This window comes from Callithrix jacchus, chromosome 5 (assembly GCF_049354715.1).
Source record: "Callithrix jacchus isolate 240 chromosome 5, calJac240_pri, whole genome shotgun sequence".
Taxonomy (NCBI): domain Eukaryota; kingdom Metazoa; phylum Chordata; class Mammalia; order Primates; family Cebidae; genus Callithrix; species Callithrix jacchus.
Window position 1 is genome coordinate 32,375,998 of NC_133506.1, and position 20,237 is coordinate 32,396,234.

Below are 20,237 nucleotides of genomic sequence, written 5' to 3' on the forward strand. Positions count from 1 at the left end.
GTCTATTCTGCTCTTTCTAGGCATTTCCCTACATTTTCAGAGGCCTGCATCATCACTTTCCACAGCATTCCCTATCATTGAGGCATTTTCTCAGGAAATCACCTGTGAAATATTTCGCAGCTAACCACCTACCTGTGCCCCACCAGCCAACCTGCTCTACTCCTGCCAGGCAGGTGAGTGGTCCCCAGATCCCTATTTTACCACCTGTTTTGTCAGACTGCTCTGGGTATCAGTTGTATTGGAGGGAGTTCTCTGCAAAGACCACATGAGACTTCATGTACAGAGACTGTATGTGAGAGAATGAGGGGACAAGTTACTTAGTCTATTTGAGCTGTTATAACAAAATACCACTTACTAGGAAATGTATAAAGAGAACTTTATTTTCCCAGAGTTTGGGAGACTGGGAAGTTTAACTTCATAACATTGGTAGGTTCAGCTGTCTGTTGAGGGATTATGTTCGTTTCTAAGATGATGCCTTCACGCTGCATCTTTTGGTGGGGAGGAGCATTGGGTCCTCACAGAGCAGAAAATAGAAGGGCCACAGGGACAAATTCCCTCTATCAAGGCTTTTCATAAGAGCACCTGATCCTATTCACACTCTCTTCATGACTTGACTTAATCACTTCCCAAAGGCCCCACCTTCTAATACTGTGACACTGTTTCAACAGTAAACAGTTTATGTAGAGTTTTGACATAAATTAAGGAGGGAACAAAAACATTCAAACCATAGTGTCAAGGAAGGATGGGAGAGCAGCCAGAGGAAAGGAAAGTACAAGAGGAGGTTTGGTGGAGGCTTAGATTGCTTGCAGTCTAAGGAGGTTGGGGAGGGTGTCAGTAACAGGCCTCCCTTGGTATCTCTGCTCTGCAGTCACTGGCTAAGAGCAGTCCTTGGAAAGCCTGGCACAAACACAATAATATGTTCTCAGTAGGAAGGAGACCACATTTCCTCAATAGCAATGCCCTCCCCTCAGCTAGCATCTCTGTTCCCCAAACATGGACCTCTTTTCTCTGAATCTCTTGGGGACATGTGGCTTGAGTTCAGGTTATCTGTAGCCTTCTAGATTATGTCTGCCTTTGTTTTATCTTCAGGAACAAGTTATGCAGCCATGACTAAAGCATGTAACAAAGTAATGTTACTCTCCTGAGTGTGGCCTCACTGGCTGGTGAGATATGACTTCAAGATGAAGCCTCACCCGCACTCCCTGTACAAAAACGCTTCTCATGTAAGTGTCTCTTCAAGTGCTTACTATAGTATGACTTATTGCTAAACTTTCGTCCACACTCCTGGCATTCGTAAGGCCTCTCTCCTGTGTGTATTCTCTCATGCACAGTGAGGTCTGACTTACTGGTATAGCCTCGCTTACACTCCTTGCACACAAAAGGCTTCTCCTTTGAGTGTATCCGCCAGTGATGTCTGGTGAGACTCCTCTTCCAGCTGAAGCCTTGCCCACACACATTACACATGAAGGGCTTCTCCCCTGAGTGAGTCCTCTGGTGTGTGAGGAGGTTTCCCTTCCAGTTGAAGCCTCGCCCACACTCCTCGCATACAAAAGGCTGCTTGCCAGAATGTGCAAGCTGGTGTTTCACAAGGTTTGACTTCCAGATAAATCCTTGCCCACATTCACTACAGATGAAAGGCTTCTCCCCCGAGTGCGTCTTCTGGTGGAAGAGAAGAGTTGATTTTAGGATGAAGCCTCGCCCGCAATCCTTGCAATTAAATGGCCTTTCCCCTGAGTGTGTCCACTGATGTCTAAGAAGATTTGCCTTCAAACTAAAACTTTTCTCACACTGCTTGCACACGAAGGGCTTCTCTCCTGAGTGTGTCCTCTGATGTATGGTGAGATTTGGCTTCAAAGTAAAGCCTCGCCCACAATCCCTGCAGAAGAAACGTTTCTCACCCAAGTGTGCCCTCAGGTGTTTGTTATAGGAGGACTTATCTCGAAACCTTCGCCCACACTCCCGACATCCATAAGGCTTCTCCTCTGAGTGTGTCCTCTGGTGTAAAGTGAAGGTTGACTTTTGGATAAAGCCTCGCCCACAGTCCTTGCACACAAAAGGTTTTTGCTCTGAGTGTGTGATCTGATGTTTCACAAGAGTTGATTTCTGAATAAATCCTTGCCCACATTCTCTACAAACAAAAGGTTTCTCCCCTGAATGTGTTCTCTGGTGGTAGACGAGAGTTGACTTTTGGCTAAAGCTTCGCCCACAATCCTTGCATACAAAAGGCTTCTCCCCTGAGTGTGTTCTCTGGTGTCTGAGGAGACTTCCTTTCACGCTAAAACTTTGCTCACACTGCCTGCACGCAAAGGGCTTCTCCCCTGAGTGTGTCCTCTGGTGTGTGATGAGGTGTGACTTATTGCTAAAGCCTCGGCCACACTCCTGGCATCTGTAAGGCTTCTCTCCTGAGTGTATTCTCTTGTGCACAACGAAGTATGACTTATTGGTATAGCCTCGCCCACACTCCTTGCACACAAAAGGCTTCTCCCCTGAATGCGCCTTCAAGTGCTTGTTGTATGAGGACTTATCATTAAACCGTCGCCCACACTCCTGGCACCCATAAGGCTTCTCTCCTGTGTGTGTTCTCTCATGCACAGTGAGGTATGACTTACTGGTATAGCCTCGTCCACACACCTTGCACAGAAAAGGCTTCTCTCCTGAGTGTGTCCTCTGGTGTCTGAGGAGATTTGCCTTGAGGCTGAAGCCTCGCCCGCACTCACTGCACAAATAGGACTTCTCTCCTGTGTGTGTATTCTGGTGCAAGAGCAATGCTGACTCATCTCTAAAGCCCTGGTTACACTCCCTGCATGTAAAAAGCTTCTGCCGGGAATGTGATTTTTTGTGTATGATTACTATTATCTTCTGGCTGAAGTCTTGCCCACCCTCTGCACACTTGAATGCTCCCCATCTTGAATTTTCTATTCCTTTCAATACTTTCTCTATTTCTGTAGGATTTTCCCTCTGGCCTGGACTAGACTCTATTTCCACTACACTGTTCCTCCTCCTTGAGCTTACTGCATGCCTTAGCGGTGGGCTGGAAAATGCCATGGGCTTAGAGCCTTTTTCTTTCTCTTGACCTTCAGCTGTGTCAGTCTGGCAGCTTTGATTAGAAAATTGTAGTTGGTGTTGCCTCTGATGTGCAAGTCCAAGATTCTTGGGTGGCAGGACACATTCTGCATATATTCCTGGAGAAGATACCAATAATGAGACAGAATCAGTAATGAAAAATCTTCAATCAAAGAAAAGCCTAGGAACAAATTGCTTTACTGCTTGCTTCTAGCAAACTCTTAAGAACAACAAACACCAGTTCTTCTCAAACTATTCCAAAAAATTGAGAAGGGGCGGAATTCTTTCTAACTCATTCTACAAGGCTAGCATTATCCTGATACCAAAACCAGACAAGGACATAGCAAAAACAGAGAACTACTAGCCAATATCCCTGATGACCTTTAATGGAAAAATTCTCAACAAAATACTAGCAAACCAAATCCAACAAAACAGAAAAGACAATACACCACAATCAAGTGAGATTCATCCCAGGTATGCAATAATGATTCAACATACACAGATCAACACTTGTGATACATCACATCAACACAGTGAAGGAGCAAAAGATAGACGATCATCTCAACAGATACAGAAAAAGATTTGATACAATTCGAAATCCAACTAGGATAAAAACTTTTGTTTTTTTGAGACAGGGTCTCACTCTGTTTCTCAGGCTGGAGTGCAGCGGCGCGATTATGGCTCACTGCAGCTTTTACCTGCCAGGCTTAAATGATCCTCCCACCTCAGCTTCCTGAATGTAGGAAGCTGTACTACAGGTGCCTGCCTGTAGTTAAGCCACAGTTGCCATTGCCTGGCTGATTTTTGTATTTTTTGTAGAGATGGGGTTTCATGATGTCCAGGCTGGTCTCAAATTCTTGAGCTCAAGCAATCTGATCACCTTGCCCTCCTAAAGTGCTGAGATTAGAGGCATGAGCCACTGCACCCAGCCTATGATAAAAACTCTTAGCAAATCAGGTGTACAGGAAACATATCTCAACATAATATAAATTATATGTTCCAAACCCACAGCAAACATCTTAGTGAATGAGGAAAAGATAAAAGCCTTTCCTCTAAGAACTGGCAGATTTGAATGTCTACTTTCACCACTCTTATTACCATAGTTCTGGAAGTCCTAGTCAGAACTATGGTAAGAGAAAGAAATAAGGCAAGAAAAAGAAAAAAAAGGCATCTGAACTGGAAAACTGAAGTCAAATTGTTTCTTTTTGCAGATGACATGATCTTATATGTAGAAAACCTAAACACTCTTTGAAATGATGAATGAATTCAATAAAGCTGCACAATATGAAATCAGAAGAAAAATCAGTAGTGTTTCTATATGCCAATAATAACTAGCTGAAAAAGAAATCAAGAAAGCAATCTCATTTATAATTGGTACAAAAAAGTATATGAATAAACTTAACCCCAAATTCAATGTTCTCTATAATAAAAACAAAATAGTGATGGAAGAAATAGATAAGGACACAAACAAATGAAAAGAAATCCCATGTTCATGGAGAAAATACTGTTGAGATGACCACACTGCCCTGTTGAGATGACCATAGTGCCCAAAGCAATCTAAAGTTTCACTGCAATACCTAATAAAATACCAATGACGTTCTTTATAAAAATAGAAAAAAAAAAAAAACTCCTAGAATTCATAAGGAACTGAAAAGACCTCCAATAGGGAAAACAATAGTGAGTATAAGGAACAAAGTAGGAGGCATCATACTAACTCACTTCAAAATATAATACAAAACTAGTGTCACCAAAAGAGCATGGTATTGAGGGACTATGTTAACTTCTCTTCCTGGGTCCACAAGGGGCAATATCACTGCACTGCCAGGGTCTCCTCCCATTCTTAGGTAAGTGAGAGCCCAAGGACCTGGAAAAAATCACATCTGATCACAGAACCATGAGCATCTTTGGGACACCCCTGCAACCTTCTCCTGTCCCCTGGTTATGGTACGGGTCTAAAACAGACACTGGCCAGGCACAGTGGCTCACACCTGTAATCCCAGTGCTCTGAGAGACTAAGGAAGGTGAATTGCTTGAGGCTAGGAGTTTGAGTCAAGTTTGGGCAACATGGCAAGACCCCATCATTACAAAAGATTTAAACAAATTAGCTGAGCATGGTGGCACATGCCTGTAGTCCTAGCTACTTGGAATTTCAGACAGGAGGATCACTTGAGCCAAGGAGTTAGAGGCTGCAGTAAGCTATGATGGCACCACTGCACTCCTGCCCAGGTGGACAGAGCAAGACCCTGTCCATAAAAACAAAAAGGAAATACACATACACCAATAGAAGAGAATAGATAACCTAGAAATAAATCCATGTATCTACAGCCAACTGATTTTTGACAAAGGCACTAAAAACACACCTTCGGGAAGGGACAGTATCTTTAAATGGTGTTAGGAAAAGTGAACTCTAAAATGAATAAGAATAAAATTAGATGCTTGTCTCTCATAATATACAAAAATAAACTCAAAATAGATTAAATACTTAAACATGAGTTGCAAAATCATAAAACAACTTGAAGAAACACAGGAGAACTGCTTTAGGATACTGGCCTAGACTAGCCATGTTTTATGGCTAAGACTTCAAAATCACAGGAAACAAAGGCAAAAATACACACCAGACTACATCAAACTAAAAAGCTTCTGCAGCTTTGACATAACAACAACAAAATAATCCAACTAAAAAGTGCGAAAAGGATCTGAATGGACATTTCACAAAAGAAGACATACAAATGGGCAACAGGTATATGAAAAAATGCAAATCACATTGAGAGATCCTCTTACCCCAATTAAGATGGCTATTATAAAAAAGACAAAAAATAACAAATAATGGCAAAGATAAAGAAAAAAAGCAATAACTATACACTATTGGTATATAATTAGTATAGCCATTAGGGAAAATGGTATGCAGGTTCCTTAAAAAACTACAAATAGTTCCCCTCCCTGTGTCCATGTATTCTCATTGTTAAGTTTCCACTTATGGGTGAGAACGTGTAGGGTTTGGTTTTCTGTTCTTGTGTTAGTTTGTTGAGAATGATGGTTTCCAGCTTTATCCATGACCCTGTAAAGGACAGGAACTAATCCTTTTCTATGGCTGCATAGTAGTCCATGGTGTATATGTGCCACATTTTCTTTTTATTTTTTTAATGCATTTTAGGTTTTGAGGTACATATGCAGAACATGCAAGACAGTTGCATAGGTACACACATGGCAGTGTTTTGCTTCCTTTCTCCCCTTCACCCACATTTGGCATTTCTCCCCAGGCTATCCCTCCCCAGCTCCCCCACCCCATGCTGGCCCTCCCCTTTTCCCCAGAATAGACCCCAGTGTTTAGTACTTCCACCCTGTGTCCATGTGTTCTCATTTTTCATCACCCGCCTATGAGTGAGAATATGCGATATTTCATTTTCTGTTCTTGTGTCAGTTTGCTGAGAATGATGTTCTCCAGATTCATCCATGTCCCTACAAACGACACGAACTCATCATTTCTGATTGCTGCATAATATTCCATGGTGTATATGTGCCACATTTTCCCAATCCAGTCTATCATCAATGGGCATTTGGGTTGGTTCCAGGTCTTTGCTATTGTAAACAGTGCTGCGATGAACATTCGTGTGCATGTGTCCTTATAGTAGAACGATTTATAGTCCTTTGGATATATACCCGGTAATGGGATTGCTGGGTCAAATGGAATTTCTATTTCTAGGTCCTTGAGGAATCGCCACACTGTCTTCCACAATGGTTGAACTAATTTACACTCCCACCAACAGTGTAAAAGTGTTCCTATTTCTCCACATCCTCTCCAGCATCTGTTGTCTCCAGATATTTTAATAATCACCATTCTAACTGGCGTGAGACGGTATCTCAATGTGGTTTTGATTTGCATCTCTCTGATGACCAGTGATGATGAGCATTTTTTCATGTTTGTTGGCCTCATGTATGTCTTCTTTTGTAAAGTGTCTATTTATATCCTTTGCCCAATTTTGAATGGGCTTTTTTCCTGTAAATCTGTTTGAGTTCTTTGTAAATTCTGGATATCAGCCCTTTGTCAGATGGGTAAACTGCAAAAATGTTTTCCCATTCTGTTGGTTGCCGATTCACTCTAGTGACTGTTTCTTTTGCCGTGCAGAAGCTGTGGAGTTTCATTAGGTCCCATTTGTCTATTTTGGCTTTTGTTGCCAATGCTTTTGGTGTTTTGTTCATGAAGTCCTTGCCTACTCCTATGTCCTGAATGGTTTTGCCTAGATTTTCTTCTAGGGTTTTTATGGTGCCAGGTCTTATGTTTAAGTCTTTAATCCATCTGGAGTTAATTTAAGTGTAAGGTGTTAGGAAGGGGTCCAGTTTCTGCTTTCTGCACATGGCTAGCCAGTTTTCCCAACACCATTTGTTAAACAGGGAATCCTTTCCCCATTGCTTGTTTTTGTTAGGTTTATCAAAGATAAACCTGGTTATAGATATGTTGTGTTGCCTCCGATGCCTCTGTTCTGTTCCATTGGTCTATATCTCTGTTTTGGTACCAGTACCATGCTGTTTTGATTACTGTAGCCTTGTAGTATAGTTTGAAATCCGGTAGTGTGATGCCCCCCGCTGTGTTCTTTTTGCTTAGAATCGACTTGGGTATGCGGGCTCTCTTTTGGTTCCATATGAAGTTCATGGTGGTTTTTTCCAGTTCTGTGAAGAAAGTCAATGGTAGCTTGATGGGGATAGCATTGATTCTGTAAATTACTTTGGGCAATATAGCCATTTTCATGATATTAATTCTTCCTAACCATGAACATGGAATATTTCTCCATCTGTTTGTGTCCTCTCTGATTTCATTGAGCAGTGGTTTGTAGTTTTCCTTGAAGAGGTCCCTTACGTTCCTTGTGAGTTGTATTCCAAGGTATTTTATTCTTTTTGTAGCAATTGTGAATGGCAGTTCGTTCTTAATTTCGCTTTCTTTAAGTCTGTTATTGGTGGAGAGGAATGCTTGTGATTTTTGCACATTGATTTTATATCCTGAGACTTTGCTTAAGTTGCTTATCAATTTCAGGAGTTTTTGGGCTGAGGCGATGGGGTCTTCTAGGTATACCATCATGTCGTCTGCAAATAGAGACAATTTGGCTTCCACCTTTCCTATTTGAATGTCCTTCATTTCTTTTTCTTGTCTGATTGCTTTGGCTAGAACTTCCAGTACTATATTGAATAGGAGTGGTGAAAGTGGGCATCCATGTCTAGTGCTGGATTTCAAAGGGAATGCTTCCAGTTTTTGGTCATTCAGTATGATATTGGCTGTTGCTTTGTCATAAATAGCTTTTATTACTTTAAGATATGTTCCATCGATACTGAGTTTATTGAGGGTTTTTAGCATAAAGGGCTGTTGAATTTTGTCGAATGCCTTCTCTGCATCAATTGAGATAATCATGTGGTTTTTGTGTTTGGTTCTGTTTATGTGGTGAATTATGTTTATAGACTTGCATATGTTGAACCAGCCTTGCATCCCCGGGATGAATCCTACTTGATCATGATGGATAAGTTTTTTGATTTGCTGTTGCAATCGGCTTGCCAATATTTTATTAAATATTTTTGCATATATGTTCATCATGGATATTGGCCTGAAGTTTTCTTTTCTTGTTGGGTCTCTGCTGGGTTTTGGTATCAGGATGATATTGGTCTCATAAAATGATTTGAAAAGGATTCCCTCTTTTTGGATTATTTGGCATAGTTTCAGAAGAAATGGTACCAGCTCCTCTTTGTTTGTCTGGTAGAATTTGGCTGTGAACCCATCTGGACCTGGGCTTTTTTTGTGTGGTAGGCTCTTAATTGCTGCCTCGACTTCTGCCCTTGTTATTGGTCTATTCATAGTTTCAGCTTCCTCCTTGTTTAGGCTTGGGAGGACACAGGAGTCCAGGAATTTATCCATTTCTTCCAGGTTTACTAGTTGATGTGCATAGAGTTGTTTGTAATATTCTCTGATGATGGTTTGAATTTCTGTGGAATCTGTGGTGATTTCCCCTTTATCATTTTTTATTGCATCTATTTGGTTGTTCTCTCTTTTCTTTTTTATCAATCTGGCTAGTGGTTTGTCTATTTTGTTGATCTTTTAAAAAATCCAGCTCTTGTATTTATTGATTTTTTGGAGGGGTTTTTGTGTCTCTATCTCCTTCAGTTCAGCTCTGATCTTAGTTATTTCTTGTCTTCTGCTAGGTTTTGAGTTTTTTTGATCTTGCTTCTCTAGCTCTTTCAATTTTGATGATAGGGTGTCAATTTTGGATCTCTCCATTCTCCTCATATGGGCACTTATTGCTATATATTTTCCTCTAGAGATTGCTTTAAATGTGTCCCAGGGATTCTGGCATGTTGTGTCTTCGTTCTCATTGGTTTCAAAGAACTTCTTTATTTCTGCCTTCATTTCATTGTTTATCCAGTCAACATTCAAGAGCCATTGTTCAGTTTCCATGAAGCTGTGCGGTTCTGGGTTGGTTTCTGAATTCTGAGTTCTAACTTGATTGCACTATGGTCTGAGAGACATATGTTATGATTTCAGTTGTTTTACATCTGCTGAGGAGTGCTTTACTACCGATTATGTGGTCAATTTTAGAGTAGGTGTTATGTGGTGCTGAGAAGAATGTATATTCTGTGGATTTGGGGTGGAAAGTTCTGTAGATGTCTATCAGGTTTGCTTGCTCCAGGTCTGAGTTCAAGCCCTGGATATTCTTGTTGATTTTCTGTCTGGTTGATCTGTCTAATATTGACAGTGGAGTGTTAAAGTCTCCCACTATTATTGTGTGGGAGTCTAAGTCTCTTTGTAAGTCATTAAGAACTTGCCTTATATATCTGGGTGCTCCTGTACTGGGTCCATATATATTTAGGATTGTTAGCTCTTCTTGTTGTATTGATCCTTTTACCATTATGTAATGGCCTTCTTTGTCTGTTTTGACCTTTGTTGCTTTAAACTCTATTTTATCAGAGATGAGAACTGCAACTCCTGCTTTTTTTTTTGCTCTCCATTGGCTTGGTAAATCTTCCTCCACTCCTTTATTTTGAGCCTTTGTGTATCCTTGCATGTGAGATGGGTTTCCTGGATACAGCACACTGATGGGTTTTGGTTTTTTTATCCAATTTGCCAGTCTGTGTCTTTTGATTGGTGTATTTAGTCCATTTACATTTAGGGTTAGTATTGTTATGTGTGAATTTGATACTGCCATTTTGATGCTAGCTGGCTCTTTTGCTTGTTAGTTGATGTAGATTCTTCATTATGTTGATGCTCTTTAGCATTTAGTGTGATTTTGGAATGGCTGGTACTGGTTGTTCCTTTCTACGTGTAGTGCCTCTTTCGGGAGCTCTTGTAAAGCAGGCCTGGTGGTGAAAAAATCTCTGAGTACTTGCTTATTCACAAAGGAGTTTATTTTTCCTTCACTTCTGAAGCTCAGTTTAGCTGGATATGAAATTCTGGGTTGAAAATTCTTTTCTTTAAGGATTTTGAATATTGGCCCCCACACTCTTCTGGCTTGTAGAGTTTCTGCCGAGAGATCTGCTGTGAGTCTGATGGGCTTCCCTTTGTGGGTGACCTGACGTTTCTCTCTGCCTGTCCTTAGTATTTTTTCCTTTATTTCAACCCTGGTGAATCTGACGATTATGTGCCTTGGGGTTGCTCTTCTTGAGGAATATCTTTGTGGTGTTCTCTGTATTTCCTGCAATTGAGTGTTGGCCTGCCTTGCTAGGTGGGGGAAATTTTCCTGGATAATATCCTGAGGAGTATTTTCCAGCTTGGATTCATTCTCTTCGTCACATTCTGGTACACCTATGAAATGTAGGTTAGGTCTCTTCACATAGTCCCACATTTCTTGGAGACTTTGTTCATTCCTTTTTGTGCTTTTTTCTCTAATCTTGGTTTCTCATTTTATTTCATTGAGTTGATCTTCGACTTCTGATATTCTTTCTTCTGCTTGGTCAATGTGGCTGTTGAAACTTGTGCATGCTTCGTGAAGTTCTCGTATTGTGTTTTTCATCTCCTTCAGTTCATTCATATTCCTCTCTAAATTATCCATTCTTGTTATCATTTCCTCGAATCTTTTTTTCAAATCTTTTTCAAGGTTCTTAGTTTCTTTGCATTGATTTAAAACATGGTCTTTTAGCTCACAAAAGTTTCTCATTATCCATCTTCTGAAGTCTAATTCCGTCATTTCGTCACAGTCATTCTCCATCCAGCTTTGTTCCCTTGCTGGTGAGTTTTGGTCCTTTGTAGGAGGCGAGGTGTTCTGGTTTCAGGTGTTTTCCTCCTTTTTGTGCTGGTTTCCCCCCTCTTTGTGGATTTATCCAGCTGTTGTCTGAGTAGTTGCTGACTTTTTGATTGGGTCTCTGAGTGGATGCCCAGATTGTTGATGATGAAGTATTTCTGTTACTTCGTTTTTCTTCTACCAGTCTAGCCCCTCCACTGTACGACTGCTGAGGTCCACTCCAGGCCCTGCTAGTCTGGGGTGCACCTATAGCAGCTGCAGAACAGTGAGGGATGCTACCAGCTTCTTTTTTTGCTATCTTTGTCCCAGAATGATGCTTGCCAAATGTCAGTCTTCTGGATATAGAGGGGTCAGGGAACTGCTTGAGGAGACAGTGTGTACTTTATAGGAGCTCAAGTGCTGAGCTGTGAGCTCTGTTGTTCATTCAGGGCTGTTAGGCTGCTACATTTAATTCTGCTACAGCAGAACTCAGGTGCTCTGTCTTGGGGGGGGCTTGGGGCTTTCTTTATGAGTGTCCGTTGCTCTGTCCTGCCCAGCTAGGAGGCAGTCTAGTCACTACTTGTGTGCTGAGGCTCCACCCTGCTGGTGTGTGGTCTGCCCTGTTGCTGCATGCTCTGCCCTGCTGCTGCGGTCTCCGCCCTGCTGCCATGGGTTACGCCCTGCAGTGGAGTCTCTCCGTTGTGGCAGGTTGCCTCGGCAATGGCAGGCTGTGTCAGCAATGGGAGTTTACCTTAGTAGGGGCGGATTGCCTCGGTAATGACGGACGCCCCTCCCCCACTGAGCTGCACCATCCTGGGTTTAGCTGTGCCCACAGTGAAACTCTGCACCTGGAGCCTTTGGAATCACCGTTTTGTTTGTCCCACTGTGCTGGCCCAAATGCCGTTTCCCTGGAATCTCCTGACCTGGCTCACTGTCCAAGTCCCATTCAATCAGATGGATATGCCAATCTGCCCTCTAAGGTCTCAGATTGCTGGTTCAACAGGACACCCGGACCAATGTGCTTTGTGCGGAGCGCTGTGGAGTGCCGCTGCTGCGCTGTAGTGCCGGCCGCCAGCTGCACCGGCCACCAGCTGTGATGCGCTGGTGCCCCGCGTCTCTTTTATACCTGGGAATTTCCCCGTTCCGTGGGCAACAAAGCTCCATCTGGAAATGCGGCCCTGACTCACCCTCCATGCGTTCACCGAGAGCTTCAATCCTGGGTTGTTCTCACCGTGCCATCTTGAGTCTGTCCCCCTGCCACATTTTCCTTATCCAGTCTATCATTGATGGGCACTTGGGTTGGTTCCAAGTCTTTCATACTGAGAACAGTGCTGTAGTAAACATAGGTGTGCATATGTCTTCATAACAGAATGATGTATAATCCTTTGGATATATACCTAGTAATGGGATTGCTGGGTCAAATGGTATTTCTATTTCTAGATCCTTGAGGAATCATCCCACTGTCTTCCACAATGGTTGAACTAATTCATACTCCCACCAACAGTGTAAAAACGTTCCTATTTTTCCACATCATCTTCAGCATCTGCTGTCTCCTAACTTTTTAATGATCACCATTCTAACTGGTGCAAGATAGTATCTCATCATGGTTTTGATTTGCATTTCTCTAATGACCAGTGATAATGAGCTTTTTTTCATGTTTGTTGACTGCATGAATGTCTTCTTTTGAGATGTGTCTGTTTATATCCTTTGGCCACTTTTTGATGGTGTTGCTTTTTTCTTGTAAATTTGTTTAAGTTCTTAGTAGATTCTGGATATTATCCCTTTGTCAGATAAGTAGATTGCAAAAATTTCCTCCCATTTTCACATGTACCCCAGAACTTAAAGTATAATAATAATAATAAAAAAGAAAACACAAATGCAAAATAAACAAACAAACAAACAAAAACTTACAAATAGAACTATGATGCAATCCAGTAATGCCACTACTTCATAATTATCCCAGGGAAAGGAAGTCAGTATGCCAAAAGGATACCTGTACCACCATGTTAACATTAGTATTCATAATGGCCTAGATAATGGAATTAACCTAAATGCCCACCAATGGTTGAATGGATAAAGAAAATGTAGTATATATATATAAAATAGAATGCTAGTCAACAATAGAGAAAAATAAAATTCTATCATTTACAGCGATATCATTAGAACTGGAGTTCACTATGTTAGGTGAAATCACCCATGCACAGAAAGCCAAATATTGCATGTTGTCACTCATACGTGGGAGGAGAGGCTAGGAAAAAGAGAGGGAAGGGAGAACAAAGAGCAGTTGATTTTGGGTGCAAAAATACAGTTAGAAGAAATAAGTATTTGATAGCACAGTAGGGTGACTATAGTTAACAGTAATTTATATTTCAAAATAGAAAAAAATTGACAACGTAGAGAAATGATAAATATTTGAGGTTATGGATATCCTGATTTGATCATTACATATGGTATGCATGTATGAAAATATCCCACCTACCCCATAAATAATATACGATTATTATATATCAGCAAGAAAAGAATCCCCCCAAAACTAATACAAACATTAATAGGAGCCATCTATGAAGGGGAAATATTTCTATAAAAATGGAGAATAAATAATTCTTTTTTAATACATAAAAATAAATATTCACATTAAGAAAGGAAAAATTAAAGTGAAAAGAGAAAATAGCAAACCATTAGAAGATACTGCTGGTACATATGACAGTCAATGTGGTTATTATTCAGGAAAAATATTCCAAAACATCAGATATATGATTATATGAGCTTTCCTACATCATTTATATAATTTCTAATTTTTCTGGTCACTCAGATAATGAGAGTTAAGTTTGCTGATTCTGTAAAGTTACAGGGTAACTTACAGTAATGTTATTTCGGGCCTACCCACATATATCCCAGCTTCTCATACCTGCACTGAACCAGCTTTGTCATTCTGCCAGTACCTTCACTTATGAGTTAAATAAAATCCTAACATATATTCCCATTACATTAAACATTCCCACTTTCAGAAGTCAGTGGTAGACAAGAAGCCTCTTATTTTAATTCACTGACAGACATATCAGCAAGCAATTGATATGGGGGGTGAGAGAAGGGAAGTTAATATGGACTGTATGTTAGCATCCCCCCAAAATTCATATGTTGATGCCTTAACCTCCAATGTGATGGTATTTGGAGGTAGAGTTGTTGGGAGATAAATATGTTTAGTTGACATCATGGGGCGAGCCCATGTGAGGACACAGGGCTCACAGGAGCCAGGATGAGGACCCTCACAATGAAGCAAAGGTGCCAGCATCTTCATCTTGGAATTTCCAGACTCTAGAACTGTAAGAAATAAATGTCTGCCATTTGAGCCTCCAAGTCCATGGTATTTTATCATTTCTATGATACTTGAGATGATTAGGAAAGGAGTGTCTTACAACCTATGCAAACTGAGGGTGTAGCACCAATCATCAATCCAAAAGCAGAGACCTCATGCATGTGAAAACTCAGTGAGACCAGCTCCAAATTTCTCAGTGGATGTGCCCACATTTTTTATGGGGTGATGGGAAGCACGGAATGGCAAAGAACTCCCAGTCTACATGAACCTGCTTTTTTTGCAGACAATGGGACAAAGTCAACAACAACCACATAAAAAATTAACCTGTTAATCTTCTGACAGAGAGTATACTGTGTAATTCCACTTACATGAAGTTCTAAGACAGGTGAAATTAAGGCATATGGAACAAAATCAGAATAGTAATTTTCTCTGGTGGACCAGGAGCAGGAAATGACTGGAAAAAGGCACAAAACACTTCTAGGGTGAGAGTAATTGTTCTGTGTTGTCATAGGGGTCCAGATTACATTAAGTTATGCATCCATCAAAGCTCATCAAATGTTACACTTAAGATTTATGCATCTTACAATATATAAATCCTAAAAAGAACCACAAAGAAACATTATACTACTACTTATTGATGAGCATGCTGGAGTGTTTATGAGTAAAGGGTAATGACGTCTGCAATATTAAAGAGCATCAAAAGGAAGACGGACTCGAGGACAGAGAGAGCAATACACAGCTGGGTAAATAAGCAATAAAGAAGAAGGAGCACAAAGCTACATGCTGACTGTAGGTGGTAGGGTGACAGGTATTCATTCCATAAGCCTTTCAACTTCTTAGTATGCACAAAAATATAATTGTTCAACATTTGCTTCACAAAAAAATGCTGGAGGGAATAAAGTATTATAGGATGTAAACTCAAAATATACATGCCATGAAATAAGAAAAGTTAAATGAGGGTTACGGTTACCAAAAAAACTCTTAGGAATATTATTATTAAACAAAATAGATTAAAATATAGTAACTATTAAGTTTTACAGATGAAATATGATGACCAAGATTTGCTTCAAAATAATCTAGGAATTGGAGATGAGGGTGAGAGTTTCCCTGTGAACTGATACAATTATAAAAATTCTAACCTTGAATGTATTTTAGTAGGCTAAAATATAGAAAGTGCTGCAAAACTTAGTAGGTATGGAACAATCCACTATGAATACAGAAGATGTAAAAACCACCTCCAAGTATTGGACAGATAGTTCAAACTGCCCTCCTTAAAAAAAAAATCTATAAAGACTCAGAAGAGTTAACAACAACACAAATCTTTATATTTTGGCCAGGCATGGTGGCTCAATTGTGTAATCCCAGCATTCTGGGAGGCCGAGGAGGGCAGATCACCTGAGGTCAGAAGTTCAAAACCAGCCTGGCCAACATGGTGAAACCCCATCTCTACTAAAAATGCAAAAAAACAAAAAACAAGCCAGGCATGGTGGCAGGCACATGTAATCCCAGCTACTCAGGAGGCTGAGACAGGAGAATCACTTCAACCTGGGAGGTGGAGGTTGCAGGGAGCCAAGATGGCGCCATTGCACTCCAGCTCAGGCGACAAGAGTGGAACTCTGTCTCAAAAAAAAAAAACCAAAAAAAACAACAATGGCCGAGCATGTTGGCTCATGCCTGTAATCCCAGCACATTGGGAGCCTGAGGTGGGCAGATCACGAGGTCAAGAGATGGAGGCCATAGTGGCCAACATGGTGAAACTCTGTCTCTACTAAAAATACAAAAATTAGCTGAGCGTGGTGGCACATGCCTGAAGTCCCAGCTACTTGGGAGGCCAAGACAGGAGAATCACTTGACCCCAGGAGGCAGAGGTTGCAGTGAGCTGAGATGGTACCACTGTACTCCAGCCTGGCAACAGAGCAAGACCCTGTCTGAAAAACAAAAACAAAACAAAAAAACACACAACTTTGTATCTTTATAACTTCAGCCTAGTATGGATTTCTTTTTTTTTGGAGACAAGAGTCTCGCTCTGTTGCCAGGCTGGAGTGCAGCGGCATGATCTTGGCTCACTGCAATCTCTGCCTTGCAAGTTCAACTTAGGAAGGATTTCTTAAAGAAGACATAAAAGAAACTTCCAATTACTCAAGGAGAACTGCAGCTGAGTAATCAAAATCTGTCTACACATTTTCCAAATAGGATATAAAGATCAAGAGAAACAGATGACCCTGGAAACTGACACATAGCAAGACAGAGAAAACTACAAATTTATCATTGTCATAAGCAGAAAACTTAACACCACTTTTCAGCACTCTTCTGCAGTCCCACTGAGGAGTGAGGGAAGCCTGTAAAATAGCATGAAAAGAGAAGAGAGGAGCCCAAGGCCTAATTATGAACTAAAACTGCTTCAAGAGAGAACAAGTCCATCCTAGAGGTAAGAAACATCATCATCAGGGTCCTGAAGAACCACAGCAGTGACTACTAGGACTTAAGAGGGTGCACAATTCGAGACCACAGCCCCACTCAGGCAGTACGTCTGGAGGAAATGGGGGAAGGAGGAAGATGAAGTGACCTCTGGCAAGAGTAATACTGCTTAAAACATTAAACCAGAAGAAAAAAAGCTATGGGAATTGAAGAAGAATAATGGCCAGAGGTTTTAAGAATACCCGGACAGGATTAGGAAGGGGCAATAGACTTAGTCTTGCGGTAGGGTGGTGACGAGGAAAGTCACAAATGGGGAGACTGAGTGGGAGAAAGAAAACTAGAAAATGGGGGGAGAGGAGGCTTCCTGGGAGGAGTCCAGGGACCCCAGGAGAACCCCTCACTCAGCAAGGACTGGAAGGAAGGCAGGGCCAGGTGGTCTGAAGAGCAGCCAAGGAGGCCAGAACAGCTTCCAGGTACCCTGGCTTCAGAGAAGCCTCCTCCCTCCCAAAAGGCTGTGTTTGTGCTGTCTACCCTGTCCTTCCCCTCACCTGCATGGGGGCCCGGCTGGTGTCTTCTCTCTTCTCCCCAGGGTGCTTCCCCTTGCTCTAGCCGCCTGATGAGTTCTGGTTTAGAATGGAGAATTCCTGCTCACAGGGAAAAAAACCATGAGGTGATTCCTAGTTGTAGGCTCTAAGGGCCATTTGCTGGAGCCACCCACGGCGGGAAGGGAGTGAGTCTGAGAGGGGGAAAGCTCAGAAGGATCCTGTCTACCATGCTTATATACAAGCCCCCAGGAGAGCCCCAGCTTGGGGAGAGAAGCCTGCAGGTGCCCAGTGACAGCCAGTATGAAACTCTACCAAAGCCAGACCCTCCCAAGGAGAATAGAGAAAACAACATCCTTGTCCCTGAAACTAATCCTATGGCAACATCAGAGGCACCACAGGCCAAATGTTAAACCTAGGGGAAGCCACACTTACCTAGTGAGATCAGGTGGCTGTAGTTCTCCAATGTCACCTCCCTGTACAGGGCCCTCTGAGCAGGGCTCAGCAGCCTCCATTCCTTCTGGGTGAAATCCACAGTCACATCCCCAAATGCCATGAAAGACTGTAACACAAAACCCAGGCCAGCTCACCAGGGACAGCATTGCACTCTGCAAGACTGGTAACTGGAGGATTCCAGGATCTGCCACCTGTGCCTGGAGTTCCAAGACCTCCATCTCTGCCTGGCCCCAGTATTTATGGTGCTAGGTACTTTTCATGGGGCTTCCTAGAAGCACAGAGAGTTCAAACCTGCGTGGAGCTTTAAACCTAGGCAGGGAGAAGAGGAAACCTCAAAAATTAAATGACAGTGTTTCCTACAAACATATGAACAGTAAATAACACACTACTAAAGTTTTATGGTACCCTGGGCCATGTTCTGAGTTAGAACTCCATGAATTTATAAATGAGGAAGATACAGCTCTCATGGATCTTCTGACAAAATGAAAAGTGATCATTTGGGACCAGCCCTGGAACACTGTAAATCTCCACTGCAGGATCACAGAATTTGGATCCAGCCTAGATCTGATTCCTACCGAAAATCCAATGCCATATAGGGCAGTCTGAGCACATCTGAATTAGTGGATGGAGCACTTTTGAAAGAGCCCTTCTCACCGTACGTCTGTTCTGCAACTATACATGTGACCAGTCTGGCATCTCTGCAGGTGCTTGATGAATTTAAATTCCATTCATGGCCAATCGCAGTGGTTTGTGCCTATAATCATAGCACTTTGGGAGGCAGAGGCAGGAGGATCATTTGAGGTCAGGAGTTCAAGACAAGCCTGGCCAACAATATGAAACCCTGTCTCTACTAAAAATACAAAAATTAGCTGGGTGTGGTGGTACATGCCTGTAATCTCAGCTACTTAGGAGGCTGAGGCAGGAAAATTGCTTGAACCTGGAAGGTGGAGGTTACAGTGAGCTGAGATTGTACCACTGTACTCCAGCCTGGGTGACAGAGCGAGACTCTGTCTCAAAAATAAATAAATAAATAAATAAATAAATAAATATTCCATTTGTGAAGCTCATCAGGACTACTAGACTCATGAGTCAGAAAGCTTCTCCTTTGACCCTTAACTGTCAGTCCCTATTTCCCCCATCACTGATCTGTCATGTCATACTTACTGCAAAGATACTCAAAATCCAGGCAGGTGAGGCATGGTAGCTCATGCTTGTAATGCCAGCACTTTGGGAGGCTGATGCAGGATTGCTTGCATCCAGGAGTTTGAGACCAACCTGGGCAGCATAGCGAGACCCCCAACTCCACACATGCACAAAATAAAAAATTAGCCAAGCATGGTGGTAGGTGCCTGTAGTCCAAGCTAGTTGGGAGGCTGAGATGTGAGGCTTGAGTCTGGGAGGTCAAGGTGGCAGTGAGCTATTGCTGTGGCACTGCACTCAGCTTGGGCAACAGTGAGACTCTGACCACCATCCCCCCCACCAAAAAAAACAAGAAAACCCCAGACAGCTTAAAGACCAAGTTGGGCTCCTCACACTGGCATCCAGGCCTCCGTCCTCAGGAGGGTGAGAGGTAGCCAGCACAGAAACTTTCAGGAACAGTCAGATGATAGGGGCCAATGAGGTAGGTGGGAGCTATCTCAGCAGCTTAGGCCACGCTGTGAGGGGTCTGCAGGAAGAGGCAGAGCTGTGGGAGGTGGCAGTGCTACAGTGTCACACCGTGAGGACCCTGGTGAGCTTGGGCATCTGTGGCCAACTCAGACAATACAGGCTCAGTACAGGGCAGGGACTGCTCTTCAGAGACACAGCTGACCCATGGCTGTAGGTGCAATCTTTCAGTTTGGTAATGCTGAAAGCCCATCTAACCATCCAACATGCTGTCTGCCAAACCAGGGATATTCAGGTGCCCCAAGTGACTCTGCACCTTAACCATCACGTGGTGTGATCAGCTGTGGCCACCCCAAGCCAGCACCTGACAGACTTCTGAGTTGGGGGCCTAAGGGACCACAGCCCACTCCTGCAACTCCGTGCTTCTTGCAGCTGTTCCAGTCAGTGGCCACACATTGTGAGGGTACTGAGGCAAGCCCATTTCACTCCAGGCGCTCCTCTGATGGCCCACTATGGCCTGAAGACTGCTGCCCTGGTCAAACCTCTGGAAGCTGTACTTGGTCTCTGACAATTCCAGTTTTCTCCCCCTCCTCCTCCTCACTGAAGTCTGATGAGGCTCCAGGTGTCCTTTTCTCTCTTGTA

General features: G+C 42.4%; 1 protein-coding gene across 14 annotated transcripts in view; it reads right to left on the minus strand.

Annotated features, from left to right (window-relative positions):
- Nucleotides 1–362: 362 nt before the first annotated feature.
- Nucleotides 363–20,237, minus strand: part of ZNF337 (zinc finger protein 337) — a 30,830-nt gene continuing 10,955 nt past the window's right edge. For 5 of the 14 annotated variants that reach the window (XM_035298557.3, XM_002747528.6, XM_035298559.3 and 2 more), the window contains 3 exons: nucleotides 17,970–18,096; nucleotides 17,541–17,636; nucleotides 363–3,182 (listed from right to left, as the gene is read on the minus strand). In XM_035298557.3, coding sequence (XP_035154448.3) covers nucleotides 1,177–3,182; nucleotides 17,541–17,636; nucleotides 17,970–18,096 — 2,229 coding nt within the window. In that variant the 3' untranslated portion in view covers nucleotides 363–1,176. The remainder of the gene's footprint in view (nucleotides 3,183–17,540; nucleotides 17,637–17,969; nucleotides 18,097–20,237) is intronic. The other 9 variants (XM_078371583.1, XM_078371585.1, XM_078371586.1 and 6 more) reach the window with 2 other exon arrangements.